The following is a 26,646-nucleotide window of genomic DNA, read 5'->3' on the forward strand; positions in this document are numbered from 1 at the left end:
TTACCACATTTGGTAATAGAATTAAAAATAAATAAAACAAAATCAAAATCATATTCTTCCTGCCTGCCTGCCTGAGGCTTTGAATCTCTTGACCATTGTCTTCTCCATCCATTCCTCTTCTCAACTCCTTATACCTCTTAGCATCTGCTATAGGAACCACCAACATTCTTGTCTCTGCTTCTGTGCATTGACATAATACTACATATTAGTCAGACCCATGGTGCTTGTCTATCTGTGCCCAGCTGGCTTGTATTATTTTTTTAATTTAATAATGCAGGGCTAAATGATGTTTCCTTACGTGCTGAAATATGGGTGATGAAAATCACTCTGCCATGGACCCAGGAAAAAGGGAAGCTTTTTATTTCGTGTGTGGTTTAACAACATCTCTCCACATCTATCTTCAAGACCCAATGGATTTGCTTAGTGTCTTTGACATGGTAGAAGGTTTCTCAAGCCTCAAATATACGATTTTGAAGAAATTCCTTCTCTTAGAAGTTTAGGTTTAATGAGCATTCAGTTCAGACTAGGAGAGAAGCTTGATTTAGAAAGAGGATATCTTGTTTCTCTTTCTGGCCTGGGCATGAGGTTTTGACTAGGTTACTTAAGCTGTCAGCATCACTGACTTCCTACGGCCATAGCCAGAATAACACAGCCGCATACTAGAGAATACATGGGGCAGCCCTCATACCTTGCTACTGAAATACAAAGCACGTGTGGGAGTATGCTGTGCTTTGCAGACAAACAGCTCTGGATATTCCATGCTCCTGGGAGAAGTGGGGGAATGGAGACATGAAATATGTGCTTCCAAAGTCTTCTTTCAGCCTGTAAGTCTGATCATTGTGCTATCTGCAGAACTACTGCCAGGAAACAAAAGAGAATCTTAGAAGCCATATTCTTCCCACGTAGGAGTAATCATCTGAATAGATACAAGAGGCACCAGAAGCCAGGCAGGCCATGCAAGAAGGGAGGGGGGAAAAGGACCTGGAACAGGCCTCTCTCAAACTTCCTAATACTGCAACCTTTTAATACAGTTCCCCATCCGTAAAATGCTATTTCATAACTGTTTTTGCTACTGTTATGAATTGTAATGTAAATATCTGCATGTTCCGATGATCTTAGATAACCCATGTGAAAGGGTTGCTATACACCCAAGGGGGTTATTGACCCCCATGTTAAGAACCTCTGACCTACATGACTCCCTAAAAGGTATACAAGCTCCTGGAGAGTAAAAATATGAGAAATACTTACATTAACACACACTAGTAAACAAACTGTAGTCAAGGGAAAATCTGATAACCTCCTAATATACATTAACACTACATGTGTGGAGCCCAGGGTGGCCTTGCGTTTGTGATCCTTCTGCCACAGCCTCCAGACTACAGGCATAGGCCAGCACCCTGAAGTATCACATCTTATTGCTCTGGGATCCCTGATGTTTATTTAGCACAGTTCCTGGAGCACTTTCCCCTCTGCCTGAGCATCTGGAATGACTGACAGCTGCAGTCACACAAAACCCCTCGATGCTTTAGTGCTGACTCAGCACCACTTGCCTTACGCCTCTGATTCTCTCAACAACCTTATTTTAAAGACCAGGGGAGTGAACGAATAATTTCCTCTGATTTCTGGGTTCTAGGCAGCTAGGCTTCTTCATGTCCTCCACATCCTTCATGGTGATTGCTACTCTATGGTTCCCATTTCCCCCACACATGCTATGAGCATCTCACAGCAAGGAGTACTTTGTAGGTGTAATAGACCTAATACATAGTCCTAGGAAGTGACGGGAAATTTTTCTGTGCATTTTAGCTTCCTAATGGCTTAGTGACAGACTTGTGTACTTTGGAGCAGTACTGAAAACTCTTAGGTGTAGCACCTAGTTTGTGAAATGCTTTCATTTGAGTTTTATTTTATATAAGTTCCCCAAAATATTATTTTCTTGACTTGGAAGAGTGACTTGTTACTCTTCTTTAACCCCGTAGTTTTATCCTTCTGCTCCTTGAACTCCCTGCGTCTGCTCAGAGTCTAAGCCCCCGCCAAGTGCTCACTAGAGAGCTGGTGACTGTTTAAATAAATTAATAATATATTTAAAGATAGACTCTGGTTAAATATGCTTTGTTCAGTCTGATGTTAGCTAAAATATTAAAACCAAATATAAGTTATAACTTTAACTTTTTATTAATGATGAAGATCAAACCCCTGTAATAATTTTTATTTTTAAATTAAAATATGATTACATCTTATCTCCTTTCCATTCTTTCCTCTAGCCCCTTCCATGTGCTCTCCATCCCTCTCAAACTCAAGGTTTCTTTTCCTTTACTTATGGCTGTGTGTGTGTGCGTGTGTGTATAGTGCATAAATATGTAAGTAAAACCTGCTGAGTCTATTTAGTGTTGCTTGTATGTATATGATTTCATGTTTGACCACTTGGAATTGCATAACCTGACCTAAAGGCCCTTTCTCTGTATCTTTCTTTAAATTTGAACTTTGCAAGAACTGCATGTGATTCACAGCAATAACAAATTTAAAAATAAAAGTCCTTGCATTATATTTTTCCCTCTCAGCTTTTATAGTTTAGGAGTCTGTAGCACTGCTATTTTGAAACTGTGTAATATGATGTTACCTTTGCCTTTCTTGGGTACCACCTCCTTGCCCATTCTTGGCACAGGTTGGATTTCCTTCATATATTGGGGTAGGTGTGGGTACTCTTTGCCATACTGCATGTGAGGCATCTCCTTGCCCATGGAAAGGCCATCTTTGCCCAATGGCATGTGAGGTACTTGCTGGCCCAGGGGCTGGTATTGTGGAATTTGCGGTGGTATCTGAGGAGGAATTTGAGGTGGCAGCGGCTTGATTCCATAGTAGGCACCAGCCTGAGCGAGCCTGACGGAGCTCAGTGAGATGATGGTGAGCAGCACTCCCAGCAGCTGTTGAGGCCTGGGTGGCACAGCCATCACCTGCGGAAAAAGGAACACAGCGACACAGTGAGGACCTGCAGGCCAAGAGACTGCTATCGGCTTAGAGACAAGAGATTACAGAAAGTGGGTACAGTCTTTATTGCCAGAGCTTTATAAGAGGAAGGACGATGAAATGAAGACGCTAGCTTTTAATTAGAACGAGAACAAATGCCAGAAGAGTCAGGTCAGTCAAATTAAGGCAATTAGTGGAATGTAGTCTAGAGATTGCTAGTGTCTCCAAATACCAATTCTGCAATTTCCCCACAATGTCAGAAAACCCAGCTTTTAGCGTGGAATAGAGAAACTCAGAATAAAGACATCCAGATAGTTGTGATGATTTTGTCAATTTTTGCCAATTGAATATAATTTTAATAGATGCTACTGCTGTTTTCTAGAAGGCTCCTTGGAAGCAGTGAGAATGCTCCTCCCTCTCTTCCTCCTTGCTGGCTGGATTGCTAATATACTTATTGCCTGGAAATGAACCAGAGCCCTTGGGACTATGTCATAAAAATCTTTGTATTGGGGATTGTAGAGCAACAAACTTGAGCCCTGGCTGACCATGGAGGAGCTACATCCATCCTTAAATTTATAAGAGAGAAAAATTGGGTTTTATCTCTTTAACACTTTGACTCAGATATTTCTAGCCTTGCTCAATAGGACAGTAATGGGTTTCTAACTGCAAACAGTTAAAAATGTCTGGTCTGTGACAGGAGAAGAGATTGCTCATCTGCTAGATGCTTTCCTGGTTGCCTTGAGGTGTCATAAATACATATAAATATGAAGGTACAATAAGTATAAAAACAACACCAAAAACTACAGAGAAAGGACATTCCATTTGATAGTGCCAGGCGGTCATTTTAAAAATCACTGCCGTAATTATGTACTTCTTGCTTCGATTTAAATACTATGAAGTGATTTGTTCAGAATTTGGTTAGCTGGAGCCAGCGTCCATTAAAGGTTATCTTTGAAGTTTTATGAAAGAAAGGAAGTTTACAAGGCAAATTAGTTGTATAAATAAGACAGAGGGCGATGTCTGACTATTCACAAGAACAGACTGTTTCTATTTAATGGTGCTCTTTGCAAGTAAACAGTTAATAGAATAAATATAAATGGGAGCTTATCTGCTTATAAAGACCAGATTGAGGAGACTTCTATGTGGTAACACCCTAGGGTGGAGACCAAACAGCCAGGGACATGCGATGTGCACTAATGGACATGAGGGGGCAGGCACAGCACACTTGGAAGTCTGTTTAGTGTCCTCTCTCCCACCACTGAGGAACCTGTACTGGTCCTGAGTTGGTGTTGTACTCTATGCCTTATTAAAAGACTAATTGCAAAATAGAGAGTCTCATAACACTGGAGAATGAGAAGGAGCAAGAGCATCACAATCATTGTTAATGTAACTATGTCCTGGAACATCTCAAAAAGACGTGTGTACAACTAATTTAACTTCTGTTTCCATGGGAGTTTTTCTTCGCAATTAACTATCTACCTAACTTAATTCTAGATTACGATGTTCGGCTTTGGCATTGAATTTGTGCCATCCAATTCAAGGGTGATGCCAGGTATCTGAACAGAATACAGAAGGATTAGTTAATAAAGCAAAAGAAGACAAAAACGAAACAAAACAAAAATCAAAAACCAGAACTAAGAAAATATTTAATGTGAATCCCTATCAGAAAATTCATTGCTTTCTCGTTTTTCTAAATATACAAATTAATCATTTCTTTCCTTCAGGGAATAAATGAAGTACATGAGTCATTAAATGATTTATAAAGCATTCTCCATGATATAATCAGCACAGTTTCAAGGAAGAACTGTTTATTTTAATGTCCGACTAAGACATGGACTGGTGAGAGGAGTTAGATATTATTGTTATCTTCTGCCCCTCTAAATGATCAAGTGGTTATTAGAAGCCATTTGGAAAGAACCATAAAATGAGTACTGGCTTATTTTTATTAATATTAAATTATTTTAGGTTTAAAAGAACATCTGCTGTAAAAAAAAAAAGTACACCATAATTTAGTAAATTCCTATCAGAAACAGTGCTAGGCCCATCTGAGAAGTACAAGGTTGAATATAATATAATCACTGAGTCCTGGCCTCAGGGAGCTACACTGGGAATGATGACAGAGGTGCATACCTTTAAGGAGTAGCAATGCACATTGGGAAAAGAATAAATTTTGCATCAACTTTAGTTTTTAAATCCCCTATTTTCTCATTGCTCTTCCATGTTTTTTTTTTCCAGAGTTAGTTTACAAATATTCAACGCAACATAAATTTCTCTAAAACTCAAATCCAGCATACTATACACCCTACTGTTTTCACCCACTGAGACGGGTACTTCAACTTTATTTTTTTGTCTAGATATTAGTTGCTAAGTAAAGCCCTTCCAGATCTTCACTTGTTAAAAAATAGGTCTCAGTTTTATTTGAAATTCTGCCTGATTTTAATATTCAGTGTCTTTAGGTACTCATTAGAAAGCTGAACGTGTTAATTCACACCAGAAATATATGGCAATCCCTGATAACAGAGATGCTAGGACTTCATTAGTATGTGATTCTACCCTTCAGGGTGAATGAACTCCGTTATTGAACCTTAGTAATGGACTCGCATGCTTGCCATCACCTTTCCAGCAGTTCGGCTGATGTGCTAGTTCACACTTAAATAATGCACTTGGGAAATGCTGGAAAACTAGAAGGCAAAATAATGCCTAAAAGACCAGGTAAATCCCCAGGACTCAGCAGGACTGAGTTTCCTTCTACCAGGTCCTCTCAGAGGCTTGGCCTTTCTCTCAAACCATCTCATCCAGTCAGCCTTCTATCATTTCTCTGGTTTTTTATTTAAGTAAACTCTGCTCAGTTTTAACTTGAATATTTATGGAAGGGCCTTGGTTAGAATTTATCGCCAGACTTATCCTTACTAATTTCCTTCTGGTCCCTGAAGATGGTTTTGGTGGTCAACGTGGTATAGTGGTTCTTTCATATAACTCAGAAAACACCAGATTTGCTGCCATATACAAACACCTATAGGGAAGAAGTAGCTGAGAACCCCTGCTGGGAAGTGATGGTGTTGGGTTTCCTTGCCTCTCTTCCTTTTCTAAGAATGGAAAGCACAATGCTGTGAGTTTTCTTTGCTAATTTTTTTTGCCATTTTTTCTTTTATGATTGATGTGTGTGTGTGTGTGTGTGTGTGTAATTGTGCATACATGAAAATAAGAATATCTAATGGGGTAGACATTGCATCTTTGCCGGCTAGGTGAACTAAGTGAAGGCTCTCATTCCCTTTGAGACATATACTCTGGAACTGAAAAAAACCCTCTGTTTGACTTTCAGCTCTGCAATTCTCCATATTAATACTTGAGCAATCCCTTATCTTCACTGCATCTCAGTTTCCTCACGTATGACACAAAAATTGCAATCTCTGCCTCTTTCTCAGAGTTGCTGTGAATAATAATACCAGTTCTTTGTAAGCTGGAAATCACTGTTTAAATTAAGTTATTACTAATGCAGCACAACAAAAAAGACCAATCAAAACCAACTGGAATGCCGAAGACTTTCAAAGGAAGACACCAACCAAAATAAATGAGAGGTTAACTGCAATAATGATAAACCTAATGTGAATAAAGCAATGATAGCCATTAAAATATGTTCAAATATGACAAAAAAAGAATAGCTGAACCAAGGCTGTAATTCATTCTGGTGTCAGATTTGCCAATCCTCATCACTTTGAATAGCCTCCTGGATATTCCTTGTAGTTTCCTCGTGTGACCTGTAATGTACACATAATACTACCATGATAGGTATTATTTTAGATGATCTAAGCATATCTTTTGTACATTTATCCTCATGAGATTTGGCGTTGCTATACCAAACAGTATTTACGTATTTAACCTTCAATCTTAGCTTTGTATCTAACTTAGTCTTGTTTATGTGTGTTTATGGTGTGATGGGGACAAGCCCCTCTTATCTGCCAGTCTTCTAGGGCTTCTTGTTCTGATATGGGCTTTCTCAAGAGCCTTAGATTTATCCCTTGAAGAAAGGGGAACGAGGCAGAATATTCTCCCAATATTTCCCAGAATTGCTTCTCTGTGTATCTTAAAAGAAAATTATCTCTTTGTTGACTGTATACTGTCCAAACTAGACCAGCAGGAGCAAAAGTAGGTGACTGCCAAACTTTGCCAGGACAATGTAGGACAAGTTCTTCAAAATCCCCTGCTTCTCAAAAATGTCTGTCAGATTACTAGGCCTATAGACCAAAGTTGGATGCCCCACTGTTATGTGACTGTCCAGGTAGCCAGCTGCTTCTGTCATCTCTTAAATTTGGAAATCACTTGCTCTGTACTTCCTGTCTATTGAGGTATTATTATGTCTTTCTCAGGTCTTTGATGAGGTTGAAGACTAGACAGTTGCAATTCTCCCTAATCATGGTAGAAAGGAAATTAAGTACAAAACTCTGGACTCCTCAGGAGAGAACAACTGATGGAGTATTTTCTCTATATTGCCAAATACAAATGGGCTGGATACTGTGACTGATATTGTAACTGTAATTCTTACTTGATAACCGGTTTTGTTGTATATAATTTTACTATGTTAACATTAAAACCTTCCTTCTTAATTAGACAAAAAGGGGAAAGCATGGAATAATCCTTTTGCACACCATGAAGACATGTTGCTCTTATTGTTAATAAAATTTTATAATAATATAATAATCCTGCCTAGGATTTTTAGGGCAGAGAGAATGCTGGGGTGAAGAAGGGCAGAGTGAGAGGAGGGTGTGTGAGACACAGAGTGAGCAGGATGGGAAGTACATACATGAGGTAAACAAGTCTCTGGGTAGATATAGATGAATAGAGATGGATTAATTTAAGTTATAAGAGCTAGCTAAAAACAAGCTAAGCGATCAGCGAAGCATTTATAATAAATATTGAAATTCTTTATGTGGTTATTTGGGGAGCTGCTGGCAAGACAGAAAATTCTGCCTACATTTCTTGGTTGCATTTTCCTGGGCAATTAATCCATTAGATACAATTAGTTATTGAACTATAGGTTTAATTTTTGGAGGGGAAGGACAGAAGATACAATGGCCTAGTAAAATGATGGAGTTTTATTTTATTTAACTCGATTTCTAGTAGTGGCAGGTGATAAGTTAAAATAAGTTTGAATATTGGATACAAGTGCCGTAAAGAAAGCCAAGCAGGAATCTCTGTCTACTCAGTTTTGTCTCGCAAATATGCAGTAGGCTGTCATTTGTTCATCAAAGCCTCCATGACTCAGTACATCAGATTGGGTGTTGTACAAAACAGAGCTCAGAGGTCTGGAGGCTGCAAAGTCCAAGATCAAGATGCCGATGACAGGTGTCTGGAGAGGACTGCTTCCTGGTTCACAGCTGTCAATCTTCTGACTTTCTCGCCATGTCAGGGGAGAACGGAGATTTGTTTTGGCTCTTTCCCAAGGACACCAATCACATTCCGAAGGTTTTTGCTCTTGTGACCCTATCATTTCTCATACATCTTCCAGCATCATACTGTAGGTTAGGATAATGACGTGGGAATTTGGTCACAAGCACAAATTGTATAACACTGGAGTAAGCACTCAAGGATGACTTGAAGCGGGAAAGCTGGGAAGGGCGGTAGTTGAAGACATCAATGGGAAGTAAATTATGAGTGAAGATTTGAATATTGAGATTTTAAAAAAAGATTTATTTATTTTAATATTAATGTGTGACTATTTTGCCTGCATGCATGCATGTATACTAAATGTATGCCTGGTGTCCACAGAGGCTAGGTTTTCAAAACTCCTGGAACTAGAGTTATAGACAGTTGTGAGCAGCCATGTGGATGCTGGGAACCAAACCTGGGTCCTCTGTAAGAACAAATGCTCTTAACCACTGAGGCGTCTCTTCAGTCCTTTGTTTATTTTAAAATAATGCCTCAAAAGAGGCCAAATGGGAGAAGAGGGACACACCTATTTATTAGAACATAGTTGTGAGTGTTTTATTGTTTCAAAAGTACACCCTCATCGTTGTCTATCCTCTACAGAGTGACATCTTTATTTTGTTCTTTTTTCCATTAGGTATTACTATTATTGTTTTTTAATCCCTCAGATTTTAAATCTACTTATATCATAGTGCTACAGGTACCATAATGAAGAGTAGGTAACCAACAGGAATTTATTCTTGTACAATTAAGGAGGCATAGAAGTCCAAATGCACTGTTGGGGTGAGGCCCTGTTGAGGGCTTCTCTGGGATGTATATGGGAGTCCTCATTGTATGACCTTACGTGCTCTTTTTCATGTGTGTTTTGTTTTGCAGTCATCATAATGACCCCATTTTAATTTAATTTACCCTTTAAAGAGCTAATCTCTAAATAAAGTCATAGTCTGGGGTACCAGGGATTAAGATTTCAACATAGATTTTTGAGGTGGGTGAATCAGTTCATAGCACCCATCTTCCTCTGGACAAATTCAATTTTTAGTTCAGTTTTAGGCCTTTTTAGCCTTCCATTATTTGCCTCATCCTACTACAAGTTTCACCAAAACTTAAATGTAATTGTAACCAACTTTATAATTTTTGATCCATTAGCCAATTTACTAACCTTCTGGAGAAAAAGAAACTGTGATTTTTAGCGTGTTTCTTGGTGCTTATTGACAGATCCTCATAATCAAAGCTCTTGAGATGGATAAGGACTTTCAAAATATTTCATTAAATCTCAGCCTTTGCTTAAAATAGTCCTTACAATGGTTGTTAACATAAAGCATTAATATTTTCTGTTTGGATATTAACAATGATGGGAACACTCATGAAGCAACCTATTGTCACACAACTTTGTTACTTTAAAAAAAATATATGAATAATTTGTAAGAAATACTTAAGGCTCACACCTTTAATCCCAGCACTTGGGAACAGAGGCAGACAGATCTCTGAGTGTGAGGCCAGCTGGGCAGCTGGGTCTACAGAGTGAGTTCCAGGGCAGCCAGGGCTACACAGAGAAATTCTATCTCAAAAAAAAAAAAAAAAAGTCACATATGGCAGTGTTCCTGTAGCAAGATGGGTTTGCATGTGTGTGCAGGTGTGAGGGGCTTAAGATATCCTGAAATTGATTACAAGGCCAGAAGACATGTGAAAATGTTCTTAGTTAAAAGGTCACAAGAACCAGAGACTTTGGTAGTTTAAATGTAATTGGTCCCTATAAGATCACAGGGAGTGGGACTATTAGGAGGTGTAGCTTTGTTGGGAGGATGTGTGTCGCTGTGGAGGTGGGCTTTGAGGTCTCATATATGCTAAAGCCACTTTCAGTGAGACAGGCCACTTCCTGTTGCCTTTTGAACAAAACAGAAATCTCCAGCACTACGTCTGCTTGCATGCTGCCGTACTCCCAGCTGCCATGCTCCCGCCATGATGGTAATGGACTCAACTCGGAAGCTGTCAGCCTCCACCGTAATTAAAGGGTTTTTTTTTTTTTGAGTTGTCATGATCATGGTGTCTCTTCACAGCAATAGCAACCCTGACTAAGTCAGCGCCCCACTCAGGAGTCCCATAAAAATACTAACTAAATTGACAGCTGTAATATATATGCAGAGGACCTGGTCCTGTGCTTGTTAATTCCGTCTCTGAGTTCACATGACCTTCGCTCAGTGAGGGCCTTGCTCTCTTGGTGTCCCCCATCCCCTCTGACTCTTACACTCTTTCTGCTGACTCTTCTTTGGGGTTCCCTGAGTTCTGAGGGCAGGAATTTGGTGGGGATATGCCATTTAGAGCTGTGTGTTCCAAGGTCTCTCCTTCTCCGTGTAATATCTGTCTGTGGGATTCTGTATTTGTTTCCATCTACTCCAGGAGAAAGCTTCTCTTATGATGACTGAATAAGACACCGATATATTGAGTAAAGGAGAATATCATGAGGAGTCATTTTATTGCTACTTTCTTTATTTTAAATACTAATAGTATTTGGTCTTACGCCAGGTCTCTGGGATATCTAGTCTCTGGTTCTTGGTCATGCAAGCAATATTGGGGATGAGTTCCATCTTGTAGAATGGACCTTACATCAAATTCGATGTTGGTTGGTTGCTGCCACAAGCTTTGTGCCACCTTGCCGCAGCATATTTTGTGAGCCGGACAGCAATGTGGGTCAAGGGATTTTTGATCTTCTCTTGAGCTACCTTTCTTCTGTTGGCTTGCCTTATCTAATTTTGATGTGGTGACTTTTGTTTTACCTTGTTATATTTTATTTCTGTTATGTTGGGATGTTATCACTTAGAAGCTTGTTCTGTTCTAATGACAGAAAAGGAACGGCTCTGGATGGGAGTGGAGGTGGGGAGGAACTGGGAGGAGTAAAGAGAGCAGGGAAAGTGCAATCAGAATATACTATACGTGAAAAGAATCTATTTTCAATGAAAGGGAAAAAAATAAAAGGTTATGGGACCATCCTTTGCCCACTCCATGGTTAACCAGAGATCTGAATTTTGTTGTAAGATAGATTAGTATTACAGATATAAATTACTCCGTAATTGATATTGATTAGCACTTTGGGATTATGAGGTTCTTTTTGTCATACTATTAACCAGTTTTGATCTAATTTAGTATAATATTAATATTCTTTTTTTTGTTTTGTTTTTTTGAGACAGGGTTCCTCTGTGGTTTTGGAGCATGTCCTGGAACTCTCTGTGTAGGCCAGGCTGGCCTTGAACTCACAGCTATCTGAATATATATATGTGAATTGAATTATAACAGATATATACATATCATGTTATAGTTCAAGGTAGAAATTTAAAACTCCTGTTGGTTCTAGGAGCACCACATCTCCATTTCATTTCTGAGGTACAGATTCATCTAACTACACACTCACTTTTTCATTCAATTCTGCCCTCCAAACAACTAAGCCTTCTTGTTGTTTGAAACTATGAAAATAAGATCTTGAACTAAATTTGGTGCTCTCTGTTCTTAGGACTAGTTATTCATGATGTCACGAAGGCACTTGTGAGGTGAATATGCTGAACCTGGTAACAGAATCCAAATAAATAAACCCATCAGATACTGGCCAATCAAGCCAATGGATAAATTGGGCTAGATCACTCAACAAATGTTTAATGATTTCAGTTCATCTGCCCATCTCCATATGTCAGGACTGATGAAAACTAAGCTTGAGGTGTATGTTTCACTCACAACCCCAGTTCCATTATAATTAAGAGCACCCAGCCACCTCACCTGCTGGCTACCGGCAGAGTGTGACCTCGTGGACATGCTGGACTAGAGAAGTTCATTAGGCTTTGCCACACACATAACCCATGAAATGAATGTACAAGCACCACATTCCAACAGCTCTCTGGAGGAGATTGCACAATTTCTGAATGACCAATTACAGTACTTCACATAGTCCCTAATATCTAATTGGAATCTCTTCTGCTGGACCTTATGCTCATTTCCTCTTTTCCATTCTCAAAGGAGGTGGGAAACATCTGGAGAATATTTTTTCTTCAAATAATAGCTCACATATTTGAAGCCTGTAATTAGCTCCCTTTGTTTCCTTAAGTGGAATATTGTCAGCTGCAAAACAACTTACAAAACACTGGAGAGAACCCTTGAAAGAGAACATTCTAAAGTGGGATTCTTCCCTTCCTGTGAATGAAAGCATCATTGTTTTCAGCCAAAGCTGTAGCTCTGACTTAGCCACCCATCCTGCCTGAGTATCATTTCCTTTACTTGCAGAATGAGGATGTTGGTTAGTAGAATTCAAGGCTTTTTGTATGTCTGATGTTTTCTAGTAACCGAGAATCTGAAGAAAACCTACACGTTCATAGGCAAATGGACTTCTGAGTTGAGATGATTAAGGTTTTTGATGTTGGAAAGCTAGATGTATCTCATACTTCCAATGACTTTTCAACCTTCTGTCTTAGAGTTAGGGATAGAATTTATAAAACCTCTTTATAAAATTTTTCAAAAAGATAGCAGCATCAGGTGAGAAAGCAAAGGAAGGTCCCAAAATAGGAAACATAATTCAGGAATAAACTTAATATGCCTTAAGGAGGATTCAAAGATTGAACACAAATGTGGAGGTTATTGAGAATTCTTTACAAAGTGGCTGTAAAGGCCAGATATGATATTTAATCCCAGCATTCAGGAGGCAGAGGCAGAGGCAGGCTGATCTCTGTGAGTGTAAGATCAGCTTGGTCTAAATAGCAAGTTCTAGACAAGCCAGGGCTACATAGTGAGACCCTGTCCATTCAAAAATATGTCTGTGAGTGATGTCTTCCTATAATGTGTGACATTAAAATTCTTGCAGAGTCATTCAATAAATATTAACTATGCCTTCTGAAGGAAGAGTGACAAATGAATGGCCTGGAGATACTGTTCATTCATTAAAATTTGGTCTTTCAGTAGACCCAGGTTTGGATTCCTGCACTCACATAAATACAAGGCTTCCCATGAAAAGTTATTGCCAGTCCATCAGTGCAGGGAAGTTGTGGTTGAAGTGCTCATTTGTAGATAGCATGAATTTACTTAATAAAGTAAGATGATAAAAATTAGACATTTTAGGCTAAAGTTAAAATCATATTCTGCAGAAAGACAAAAGCAGACTTGGTTTCTGAATGACTTTCACCTAACTCAGAGCTTTAAGAACCAGTGAGCCCTAGGGTGGCATTGAGTGTGGGAGACAGGGGTAGGGAAGACCAAATGTTGGGCCTCAGCTTCTCTTTTCTCCTCTTTTGTAATCCAACTGGCCTTCTGAGTGTTCCATTGGGGCATGGGGGTTTCCTGAAAAGGTTGAGGGGTTAGAGGAAACTCACATGACTTCATGGTGTTTCTTACTGCTAGAAAATTGGACAAGACTTTTGAAAACTGAGAAATCTCAACTATTAAGTACAGTGGGCTCAGTTTCCAGTTGACAGGAGGTAAACCCTTCACAGGCTTGTGTATGTGTGTGTGATTTCTGAAGACAGTGACCGCATGAAATGCCATTCCTTGTGTTCTGTTCTGTCAGGCATTGCATGATCTGCTCCACTCTGTCAGCCCATTCATTGCATGATCTGCTCCACTCTATCAGTCCATTCATTGCATGATCTGCTCCACACTGTCAGCCCATTCATTGCATGATCTGTCGGTGTATATTGAGATGATCAAGCCTTGTTGGCATTCTCTTTTAATGAACAAGCGTTATGTCAGTAGATTATTCCCTATGGCATTTTAATGAGAAACTGTGAAACAAACAAATACCCCAAATCAAGGAACAAATTTGAACTTAATTCATTTTCTGTATACTATCATGTTTATTAACTGAATCTCTGCATGTGGTGTAAGTGTCCTGTGCATTAAGAGAAGAACTTAGAGGCCATACTCAGTGTTGGTTTTCTTTCCAGCTCTTGGGACAGTTGCTTTGAGGACTTCAGTGTTTGGTATTTTATTTATTTCAATCCTATAACGATGAATGACTTGATAATAAAACGAAATCCCTAAAATTCTTATCCTACATGAACAAAATATTAAATCAACTCAACAGCTCTTAGAAAATAAAAGTAATCACCCTCTTCCAAAATGGACTCCTCTTACCCCTTACTCACCACTACACACAGAACTCATTTTTGGTCAGTATACTAGTCTTTCAAAAGTTACAATAGTTAATACTGAAGCTTTCTGAATTATCAAAGAATTAAAGAAAATCAAGTTTCTTGGTCAGTGGAAATATGTTTATTTTTTTCTCTGTTGCATGGTTCAAAAGCAGCAGAAATCATTCCACATTACTGCTCTCAACAAAGAGTTTAAATTTTAAATAATTTAGTCCTCAATCTGGGACTAAGCCTAAAACATCAAATTATGATAAATTGTCAACCACAAAAAGGGCAGTCTCTAAAATCTTCCACTTTGTAACCACAGCTCCATCTAGATAATTAGCCTGCGTGGTAACATCCTGCCCTTTGAACGCAGGCAAAGTACATAGTGCAACCAAACCACAGCTATCTTGGTATTGCAAGCTCCATTTATTTAAAGGGTGGGATTTATTTTGAGGGAGAGAGAGATGGATGTGCTGTCTGGGAGGAAAATCATAAGGTTTTTCAGTTAATCCGGGGAGCATTCTTTAGAGAAAATGGAAGTGGAGAAAGGATGGAGAATTATGTAAATATGCCAGATTGGGAGGATTCATGAGTTATACAGGCTGGGAGCGTGCAAGGATGTCTTTATGAGTAGAACTCATTACATGGCATAAGTAAGTTTACAGAAGTGTACCCAGTGCCATTGCAAAAATGCTTTGTCAAGTGTGATTTCTAAGGACACCATTGTCAATAGGATCCTGAAATAAATGAAAGACTCAATGGGTAGGTTTCTCTGAGCTCTGTGATGATGTCCTTATATGCATTTGAAGACTGTCTTTTACTAAATTATACAACAAAGGAAATGAATTAGATCAGATGGAAGCCCCGTGCCTGGAGGGAGTAGTGGAGGTGCTGGTCTGTGGTGAATGTGGTAGGCACAACTTGCCCATTCTGAACTGCCCACTACCTCCCCATTCACGGGAATGTTTCCTTTATTTGGGCAGCTCTTCCAGTTTGTGGAGGGAAGCTAGAAGTCTGTTCATGCTGTGAAACTTCAAAATTAAAAATTTGGCTCATTTGAACATTATCTGGTAGGAGCAAGGTCTCTCTACCAGGTGTCTCTAACATCTCTCATTATAAAATATTGTTTCTGGTATTTCATATACCATGCCTTTGTTTTCTAAAACTTTAAATTTCTGGCTTTGTTTCTTGCCACTGCCAGTGGGTTAATTTAATTACCAATTTCATACTATCTTAACAAATGTTAACGTACAGTATTAATAAACAAACATATATGAAAATTAAATAATAATATGCACCCAAAAAGTTTATGATCAACAACAGCTAAAAACAAGATATTCATCATATATATATATATATATATATATATATATATATATATATATATGCAGGATGAAGTTGGTCTGGACTGGTCAGGCTCAAAGTCCTTGAAGGAGAGGCATCAGAACTAAGAACAGAAGGGTAAGTGGGGATTGTCATCAGAAAGAGAGAAGTGGAACTCATCTCTTCATCCAAACCAAGTAAAAACATTTATGTGATGTTCTGAACTGTTAAAGAGCTGAAGTATGGATTGGTGGGTAAGAGCAGTAACTTTAAGCTAAACTACCTAAATGAAGTCCTTATTTATCCTTTTTTATGGTGCTGGTTGTGTGACCTTGAATTCTTGATGGTTTGGGGATGATGACAGAAGGGCCTAGCTCCTATCTTAAGAGGTTTTCAGTAGATTCAGGGAATTAACCCCAGGAACGAGCTTAGATCAAGTTCTCAGCACTAAACTGTCCTAGTTGTTAGTCAAATGAAGAAGAAAAGGCATAGGAGGAAAGAAGAAGATTGAGAAAGAGGAAGAAAAGGAAGAGGAGGGCGGGAGAATCTTGAACATATATTCTACCATGTTTTGTTGCAGTCTTATTTGAAGAATATGAATGATAATATTTCTTTTATTCACTTTTCTCCTGACCTGTTATAAAGATCAGGCAGACGTTTCTATGGTGATAAGCCCGAAAGTGGCTTCAGGATCTAGAGGTGTATTTTTGTTGCTGAGGGAAGTAAACCTCACAAATATGAGCTTCTATCCCTCAACAGCCATCAGTTCATTGTTCTTCCTAGCTTGATCTTTCTGTGCTTTGGGACTTCAGTAATATAAATATTGCTATACTGATTTCATATTTCGAGTTGTGCCTGAAAACTATACTCTCCACCTTTAGATGTCTGATTATTTCAAAAAACATTGAGTTTTGAATCTGATAAATTCAATCTGACAGGTATCACCTTTTATGTACATTCTTTTATAGTGCAACAAATTAACAACTTCAAATCCAAAGTACTAGATAAGTATGGAGCCATATTAGTCATGAACATTTGTCTAAGTGCAAAACATTGATTTCCTCTAAATTGATATAAGCTATGATTTATTTTGAAAAATAATTTTTTTTGAGACAGGGTTTCTCTGTGTAGCCCTGACTGTCCTGGAACTAGTGCTGTAGACCACGCTGGCCTTGAACTCACAGAGATCCTCTTGCCTCTGCCTCTTGAGTGCTGGGATTAAAGGCATGTGCCACCACTGCCTGGCTGAAAAATAAATTTTTATTCAAGAGCTCTAGAAGCTAGTGATTAAGGAGAGGTACACTTGACATTAAGTCATTCAGTTGGCCAAAAGTATAAGGCAGAATCTTCTCTTTGTGCAGTCTCTTTATATTTAGTTCATAGTTGTGCATAAAGTACACTTGATACATTCTTTCAAATGAATATATGAACGGTCTCATTTTCATCTTGTCCCTTGCCTAATCTAAAGGCAAAGTTAGATCTCGGGTACGTGTTGGCTGAGAGACCAGCATAGCCACTAATCTTTTATTGATAATGCTCTTCTTTGTGCATACTATTTTTATCCTTATGCCGCTAATTTCGTATTCTGATCATAAGAATGGAAAACGCTACACAATAGCCATTTTCTTTAGATGTTAATGGAGAGTGCTACTTTTGGTTTTGTAAACTTTATAATGAACAGAGAAGCACTAGCTGGTCTTAGAATAAATGAGATTTGTAACAATTCATTAATTTATGAGATCTTTATAAGATTCTCTTTATGATAAAGGTCACAGATTTGCCTTGAGCTAAATTATAGTATCAAGGAGGCTGATTTCTAAGTCTCCAATCTGATTTTAAGTTAAGACTCTCATATATCAAGTAATAATCTTTGAAGTTCTTCACAAAAGTAATTCCTGACAAGCCATCTCTGTATATAAAACCCTGAGTGGTGGACTAAGTGATCCCTAATGTGCTTGCAGATCCAAAGACTCATGGCCCTTTTCTTATTCATTGCTCCCTGTTAGCTGTGCTCAGTAGCGAAAAGGTTCAGGCAGTAGGTGGAGAGTTGAGAATGAACATGCAATCAATCCCATGGACTGAGGAGGAGGTGAACAGACACTATTGTTTCCTGGTCCTCTGTAGTGTTCAACAACATTTTGCAAAGCTCTATGTTTTTCACTGTGGTTGTTTGTGGTCCTCCTCTTTGCCATGAATTTCTGTCTCTTTGTGTGGAAACCAGCCAAGGATACATTGCTGGCCACCTACCCACCTTCTTAGGACGACTCCTCAAACTTATTTTCTTTGCTTTCTCCTCCTGCTGGTTTATGGCTTTCCCTTATGTAGCAATAAAACTCTTGGAGAGCCCTCTTAGGGATGAATTAATGCCACTTAAGTATGTTTCCGTTAGCTGCCCTTTGATGGTGCTGTTTAAAAATAAAAGGAGAGTTGGGGCAGCTTGGTTCTTATTGAAATTTTCCTTCTTTCTGCTTTAAAATTGCCATCCCTCAGAAACAGTTACACTCTAAGAGAGCTTCGTTAACACTGAAAAAATGTCTGGGAAATATTGTCAGGAGGCAAACTCACCATCTTTTCGTCATTTTTTTTCTCCGTTGGAAAAGTATTTACATTACAAGGATACCCAGCCTGTGTGAGCTTTGCTTGTATTCCTTTAAATACCAGAAAGTGTGCCTGGATTCCGCAGGAGATGAATGCCATCTTGTTCTCCATCTAATAGCAAACAGACTAAGGCTCTGTTGTCATGATCCCATTCCAGTCCTGCGTAGTCTGACTATGTACTGTATTTTAATAATTCATTTGAATCTTTTTTTTTTCAAGACAGGATTTCTCTGCAGCTTTGGAGCCTGTCCTGGAACCCGCTCTGTAGACCAGGCTGGTCTCGAACTCACAGAGATCCGCCTGCCTCTGCCTCCCGAGTGCTGGGATTAAAGGCGTGTGCCACCACCGCCCGGCTAATAATTCATTTGAATCTTACATTTAATCTATCCCCTTATTGAGACAGAATGTTCTTTAGGGTTTAGTACCTCTCTCTCATCCTCCAAGTTCTGAGAATTGGAAGATGAATGCCTTGCTACATACTGTTTTAGTTTCTTTCAATGATTGCTTTGTGCCACTATGAGAGGAACTGAAGAGGAGTCAAGATCAACTGGGATACTGCTTCTGCCTCAGTGGATATCCAGACAAAGACAGACATGCTTGAAAAACATGCAAAGAAGCCAGTGCCACCTCTGTTCCCTTTCAGGCAGCGTGTTCCCTCTTTCTCTCTTGTTTCCTCTTTAATTTGTCTTTCCAGTCATCATCTCTGATTGCCTTGCTCTTGACCAGATAGAGATCTGATGCCCATTTGGTATTCATAATCTCACCAGAACACTTGGACTCTGTGCCAGAACACTTTACTAAGGGCATCATGGGACACCTGAGTTAAAACTATTTTCTCTCCTTGTGGCAGACTTCCTGTAAGCAAGGAGACATGTCAAGGGCGGAAGGTTAAGGTGGTGCTAAAAATCAGACACCACTGCCTCAAGCCAAAATCCTTCTCCATTGGTCTGCTCTGTACTGGAAATTTCAACTAAATTTCCAGAACCTAGGAAAGTTAACGCAGCTTTGCAATTGTGCTAATTAGCTGACCCATGATTGAGGAAAGGTCAGGGGCACAGGAATATTGAGACACTCGAATGGGCTGTCTTGACTGGTACTGGGTAGAGAGTAATGCGAAGGTTCAAGGTAACAAGCACCTTGGGGAGAACAGAGACGTGAGAGGGAGGCAGGAAGCCAAGCCATGGAGTGAATGGCTGGTCATGATGGGAAGAATAATATGTAGCTATTGCATTACCACTAACAGGTAAGTGTGGTCGTATTCTAGAGGGATTCCTATATTCCTGTAGAGAGCATCATAGGAGTAGAGTTAACCTCCAGCAATGCTCTGTGGAGACTGGTTGTCCTCTAGGTTTGTGCATAAGATGAGAAGCTTTGGCTTCCTGGCTGCCTTCTTTCCCATTCTCCTATGGCAGGGGCCACTGTTTCCCAAACATGCATATATATGGAGTAAATACTGACACCTTGGTCACATCACGTAGCTAGAATTGCAAAGCTGTCTCCTAGGCAGGAACAAATCTGATTCTCTCTTCAGCTACACTGGATGAGTGGCCAGGAGAAGGCCAAAACCTAGGTTCTTCCACATCATGCTGCCGTTTTATTTTAGTCTCTGATCACATGTGTGTGTGTGTGTGGGGGGATGTGTGTGGGTGTGTGTGGAGGGGAGAGAGCTGACACTTCTTCAATTAGCACTTTAAATGCCTCACAGTCCAACGGACAAGCACCCTCTCCTGGAGCCTGACTTCCAGGCCTGGCAGATCATTGTGCGGATTCTTGGTCTGGAATGTGCCAAGGACAGCCAGGACCCTCACATTCGCTACTGCCTCCCTCTTGATAAATTTCTCCTAATAGACACCTCTTGGCCCTTTGGCATTGTTTGCGTAACAATCTCCAGCACCGTCCAACATTCTATTTAAGAGAGTCAAGTTCTCAACAAAGGATGAGAGAAAAGGGCCCGGCAGTAATTAATCAACTGATTTGTCCATTCAATGCAGTTCAGTACCCAGCAAGTGCCAAGCAGGTGCTGGAGACACAGTGAGTAGAGAATGAAGTCCTGTCCAGAAACCACTCACAGAGCAGGGCTGCCTGGCTGAGGACCCTACCACTCAGATTCCTCCCCTAAGTCAGTTCTATCTCCATGAGTAAGTAACGGGGAAACATTCAGCTCTTGGTTGTGTATCAGGCTGGCCAACTCAGTAAGACAGTAACTGCCAGCAGTTTTACAATCTCATGTTGGCTTCCCTCCACCTCCCAGCATGTGATTGGGCTTTTTCTACCGTCCAGTCCTTGATGTGTATCCACAGAAAACAAACTTATTTCAAGACCTATCGGACAAGACTTGCAAGGAATGTAAATAGAAGACACTGCGCAGCAAGCATAAGGAACATTTGAAAAATCTGCATGAATATTTGGCCTTATACAGAAGTACATGGAAACAATAAAATAATAAGTTAGTCATAAGAACTATAAGAAGTGGAGGAGTTACTAAACTTATATATTTCTGGCGTATGTTGATATTCTGGATTTTAAAAGAATCATAATATATTATAACAAATTCTCCTATTACTTGTTCTAACTTCTAATGTCAAATGGTTTGTAAATGTGATGGTTCTTCTTGGTTTGCTGACTACATCTGAAATTAAATAAAACCCCAGTCTCTGGGTGCACCTATGAGGGATTTTTTTCTTAATTCAATTATTTGAAATGGGAAGCCTCATTTTTAATCTTGATCTCTTGAGGTAGAAAGATCCACCTTAATCTGGGCTGTACATTCTGCTGGCGGCCTACATAAAAGACATAGACGGAAGCTTGCTCTTTGGCCTGCTGTCTCTCACTTCTGGAAAGTCCATTCCTTTGCTGGCACTGGAGTCTACTTCTTCAGGATACCAGTATATCCTGAAGACCAGCTGAGACATCAAGTCTTGCAAACTGAACAACTACTGGATTCTTGGACCTTCTGTTGGTAGATAGCCATTGTTGGACTATCTGGACCACAGTCTGTAAGTCAATCTAATAAATCCTCTATGTTTATATAGATTCATTCAATTAGTTCTGTTCCTCTAGAGAACCCCGACTAATACAATAGCTATGATGAAAATTTCTTTTTAAAAATTTGAAAAGTATGCACCTATCTGTAGCTAATCATCAAGTCTGTCATTTCTCCCCCTCTACCTACAGTTATCAATGCAGACATTTGACACAGAGACAAATAGGTACAACTGTGGCTTGTTTTTTAGTCCTGATTGAGTATAGAAGTAGCTATTTTCAGCACATGTTAAAGGGGCTTTTAGATTAAGCAGGTAAAATATATACTATGTGAAAAATACTAAATGAAAATCAAAGAACTCATATTACAACAGTTTCTGTTGACATTTATTTACTTTTAAATATGTATGCCTCTGTGTGTGCCACATGTATGCAGCTGCTACCTAATCCCCAGGGGCTGGAGTTACAGTGGTTGTGAGCTGCTCAGTGTGGGTGTTAGCAGCTGGACATGGGTCCTCAGGAAGAGTGGCAAGAGTTTTTAATGCCTGAGTCAACGCTCTAGTTTTTTCCTTCGCCAAAATACCCCAAATAAGAATCTATATGAATAGAAATTATGATAGGATTTAAATTTATCTTGTGTCTTATTTATGAAACATAGCCAGTGCTTTCCAAGATTGCTCACTGAGTCCCCTCATATGTGCTAAAGAAATCTCAGGTCAACACCCACTGTGGAGTTGGGGTACCCACATGATGTTATGAGGGGTATGAAGGGTCACCTGCCTCCCTCCTTATTATATAACAATTGAATTTTGTTTTATTCTTTTTTGTGTGTTATTTAACTTTTTAAATTAGTAGATAATTTTAAAACTCACAGCAAAATTGAGGGGAAAGAGTAGAGTTCCTGAACATCCTTCCTTTCTCCAAACCTGTCCATCATCAACATCCTGTACCAGAGTGGTACACTTGTTACACATGGTGAACCTACACAGGCACAGCACCCTAAATCCCTGATAACAACAGGAACCTCTCTTGGTATTGTACCTTCAGCAGTTTGGGCAAGGGATACTGATGCACACCTGCTATTCCAGTATCACCCGGCATAGTTCCACTCCTTTAAGAATCCTTAATACCCTGCCTGTTCATTCATCTCCACTCAGCCCCTGTAACCACCAAATCATGTTTTAAAGGTTTACACAAGCTCATAGTAGGGAGGATTTTCATACCAGCTTCATTACTGGCAGCGTGCCTTATGTAAGCTTCCTCCATGTCTTTTCATGGCTTGATAGCTTGTTTGCTTTTGGCGCTGAACCATATTCCATTGGCTGGACATTTTCCAAGTTATTTATGGACACAGTATTTTAAACCCTTATTTCGATTTCTTAAATCTCTCCTCTGCCTTAAGAAAACCTGGAAGGTACTCATGACTGATAATGATATTATTGGGTAAAACACTCGTCTTTTAGTAGTATTCCACATATGCAAGAAGAAGCGTGTGATGGGAGGCAGAAGAGTGAAGATCAACTGGAAGAACTCAGAGGGAAGTGGCTTGTTAATATTCTTGGATGATACCATGTGGTTCCCTTGAACCAACAGAACGAGTGAGCTAAGATTCTCTGAACACCTGTCAAGTACTATATTTTTGATTCCTGGGCATCTTCACAGTTAATCTGCTAGATTTTCATGAGTGGAACGGAAGAGGCCAACTTATTCTTAGCTATATAGAATGAAATGAGCACAGATCACAAATCCAGCTTGATATTCTAGAAAGGTTCCTGCTGAAACACACCTGCTGGTGGAAAGCACACCAGACTTGAGGAGTACCAATCTGAAATGTGCTTTCAAGTTGGCTCTGCTCAACATCTTCTTGGTCAGCATTTGCTAAAGTTGTCTTTCATGTCACCTGAGTAAGGATGGGTCACCAAATCACTGAAAAAAATCTTATAATGACTTCGAATCATCGCATGTAACCTAGTGCTGAAACAATACTTCTGGTTAAAAATGGTGTATTTTGACCAGCCTGGTCTACAAGAGCTAGTTCCAGGACAGGCTCCAAAACCACAGAGAAACCCTGTCTCGAAAAACCAAAAAAAAAAAAAAAATGGTGTATTTTACATAATTATTTGAAAATTGGTACGTTATGATGTATCAGTGGTTTAGAGCAGTGACTGCTTTTTCTGAGTTCAGTTCCCAGCACTCACATGGCAGGTTTCAACTGTTTGTGATGGGACCAGATGTCTCCTTCTGGTGCGCATGCAGACCAAGCACCATATACATAAAATGCATAAGCAAATCTTTAAAGTACAAATGTCCTTTATGACTGATTTTGTGGAAGTGTGATTATGCAAGTATTTTTATCATTTACACCAATCAAATAATATAATAATGTTCTGCCAAAAAATTTCTGATAGCTTCTTTACTTTTTTTTTTTTTGAGTGTTGTTTGTTTTGTTTTATAAAACCAACAAAATTCCTTTCCATAGCTTACTTATCTGCATCTTGGTTGGTGTATGTCTCGTGTTGTTGCTTCTTTTCCTTGGTCCAAGACCCAGTTACTTTGTTCACTGAATTCATCATTTGGTTGTGTTGTTCTTTCTGTGAGAATAGGGTCTAGCGAGGGGATAATGCCTTTTCATGGTAGGATTCCAGCCAAATGCCATCCCCAGTGAGAGGCCTTTCCTGATCATCCTGGCCAATGCACTGATCAGATCCATTCAGTTCATTCACAGCATTTTGTTACAGTTGATGTCACCCTGTGTATTAATTTCCTCATTGTTCCTCTTCCCCACAGTGTCTATGAGCCCATAGAGAGAGGAGATTCGTTTTGCCTTATTTACTGTTTATTTCCCAAGCACTGTGTTTGATCATAATGTGAGACATGACTGATTTAATGGATTGTATATAGATGGTACTCTTTGTTTCTTGGTATAAGAATATATATTTTGAGTGTTTACTTTTAGGCAGAAACACAACTTTTTCTGGTCTCTCTGTTTTTTTACCTCTATTATTAAGTGGGTAACACACATCAGGTTCCATGTCTATCTTTGGCTTCTGTATTCCTCAGAGCACACTTTGGGAGATAGCAGTTTGTTGAGTACATATTGGTAAGTGACCAAATGGGTTTTCAGTCAGGGGTAATGAATCCCTTTATAAACAGGCTTCATGGGTCCGTAACATGGCTCAGCAGGAACCTACCACGAAGCTTGAGGACCTGAGTGTAATCTCTAAGACCCACACAGTGAATGGGGAGAACTGGCTCCTGTAAGCTGTCTTCTGACTTTCACAGTTAGGAGATGGCAACATGCCCCTCCCCCGGGAAATTAATAAATGAATACAATTTAAAAACATTAAGGGCTCTGCCATTTTGACATTGGACAGAAGTCTTATCCACTGCTCTGAATTATCATACCATGGTATGACGAATATTTCAAACTGAAGGAAACTAAGGAAATCTTAGAACCAGGAAGGCCACTTTTTGGCCGTCTGCTGCTTTTCTCCACTGAAATGGGCACAAATAAATTGTACCTGCCTATCCTCAATGGAAGTCATAAAGTCCCTTATTTTAGAAGTGTCATGACCTATACCCAAAGGTCAAGAAGAATATAGACAATTCTGTCTTGCCAACTCCCTCTTTGTTTATTACCATTAGACCTTACCTTCTTCAATCATACTTACACATTACTGCCCACAAAAATACACAGTCTTTGTCACACATAGTTTGTAAGAAATGAAGGGGAAAAGGGACAACATCTTTTTCCAGGTTTGAGATAATTAGTTTGAGATAATTTTTTTAGTGCTGTTTTCCCTTTCCCTCTTTCGATAAATATGATTTATGATTATCAGTAGCATTATGTGACTCCCATCTCCCGTATGTTGGAGAACCTGCCTGGCCTCTCACCACATTAAGGATGCAGCGCTATACTCTGCTATTGTGATTCAGAAGCACAGTAGTCAGATGACTCACATGTTGACTGATGTTTTGATAATCAAATGAAGTGGTGATGATGGGCTGAAATCTGTTTGGGTCAGAACAAAAGGTTCCTGCTAATAAAATGTGACTTCGTGAAAGGAACGCTCCCCGTCCTCTCCAGGACTGAGCCAGGTCACCCTGGGCAGACGGGAGGTATTTGAGCTTTCTCTCTTTCTTTCCTAATCCAGAAACATGTTGGGCCTACCAGCTGTTACAAAGAACATTAATAAAAATTTTGTCATCTTAGAGTTATTGCTGTTCCTGTAGAAAAGATAGATGTATGTATTTTTAAATCTGGACATATGAAGGTTTAAAAAATATTGTTGTAGAGTTCTCCTGGCTACATTTCCTGTGTTCTTTTCCAAGCTTTTGACTGGAGAAACTGAAAAATATTTCTGTGCCAAAGTGAAATAGTAATGAAAACCTCATGTCCGAGGAGCTCTAGGATTAATAAATGGTGGCAAAGTGGGTAGGTCCTCAGCAGTCAGAGGTAGAGATTGCTGTAGGAAAAGGAGGTCTGTTGGGAGCAAATTCTTCCTGGGCTGTGGGATTAAACCATTTGGAGAAAAGGTGGACAGTGGTATGTATAATTCAACTATCAGGAGGCAGCATGTTTTAAAAGAATTCATGGTATTATTTACAATTTACATGTATACTTTAAAATCTTTTCAAGACGGGGTTTCTCTGCATAGCCTTGGCTTTCCAGGAACTGGCTCTGCATGTCCAGGTACATGTGCTCTTTACATGGTATACGCTTTGCTGCTGAGGGAGAATGCAAAGATATGCAAGGACTCCTAAGGAGTTAGCGCAGCACAGGGCTATGCAGCAGCACCACATCATCAAAGGGGCTTCTTTCCGGGAGGACATAGGCTAGCTCTCAGTGCACTGAGCTTATAAAGGAAGCTCAGTCAGCAGAGCAAACAGTAACTATAAAAGTGACACATTTCACTCTGAGGATTATTATTTTTCTTTTTTTTCAAAGGAAACGCCAGGGGCAAATGAGATAAGGTTAAAGAATTCTACAATGAGATAGAAACCTTGACATCCCTTCCCCAGTGATTTAGGGATAATTTGCTTCCTAGTCCTAACTGCATGAATTTGTTGAGCTGATGCAGTCTCAATTCTTCCTTCTTAAGTATCTTACAGTGACCCAGGGTCAAGTGTGACCTACAATGTGAGAGGAATTGAACTCAAGACCTCCTGGACTTAGATCCTGACTGCTTCTTACTGCTTGTGTACTCCTAGAGTATGGGAATAATAATCCTTACAGGGATCATATTTG

General features: G+C 39.5%; 1 protein-coding gene across 1 annotated transcript in view; it reads right to left on the minus strand.

Moving 5' to 3' along the window:
• Col8a1 (collagen type VIII alpha 1 chain) overlaps positions 1-26,646 on the minus strand; it is a 126,713-nt gene that overhangs the window by 5,304 nt on the left and 94,763 nt on the right. Inside the window, exon 3 of the mRNA XM_041673304.1 lies at positions 2,618-2,951. Coding sequence (XP_041529238.1) covers positions 2,618-2,948 — 331 coding nt within the window. The 5' untranslated portion in view covers positions 2,949-2,951. The remainder of the gene's footprint in view (positions 1-2,617; positions 2,952-26,646) is intronic.

Source organism: Microtus oregoni, unplaced genomic scaffold (assembly GCF_018167655.1).
Source record: "Microtus oregoni isolate MIOR12 unplaced genomic scaffold, Mior012 000023F_ref0000262, whole genome shotgun sequence".
Lineage (NCBI taxonomy): Eukaryota > Metazoa > Chordata > Mammalia > Rodentia > Cricetidae > Microtus > Microtus oregoni.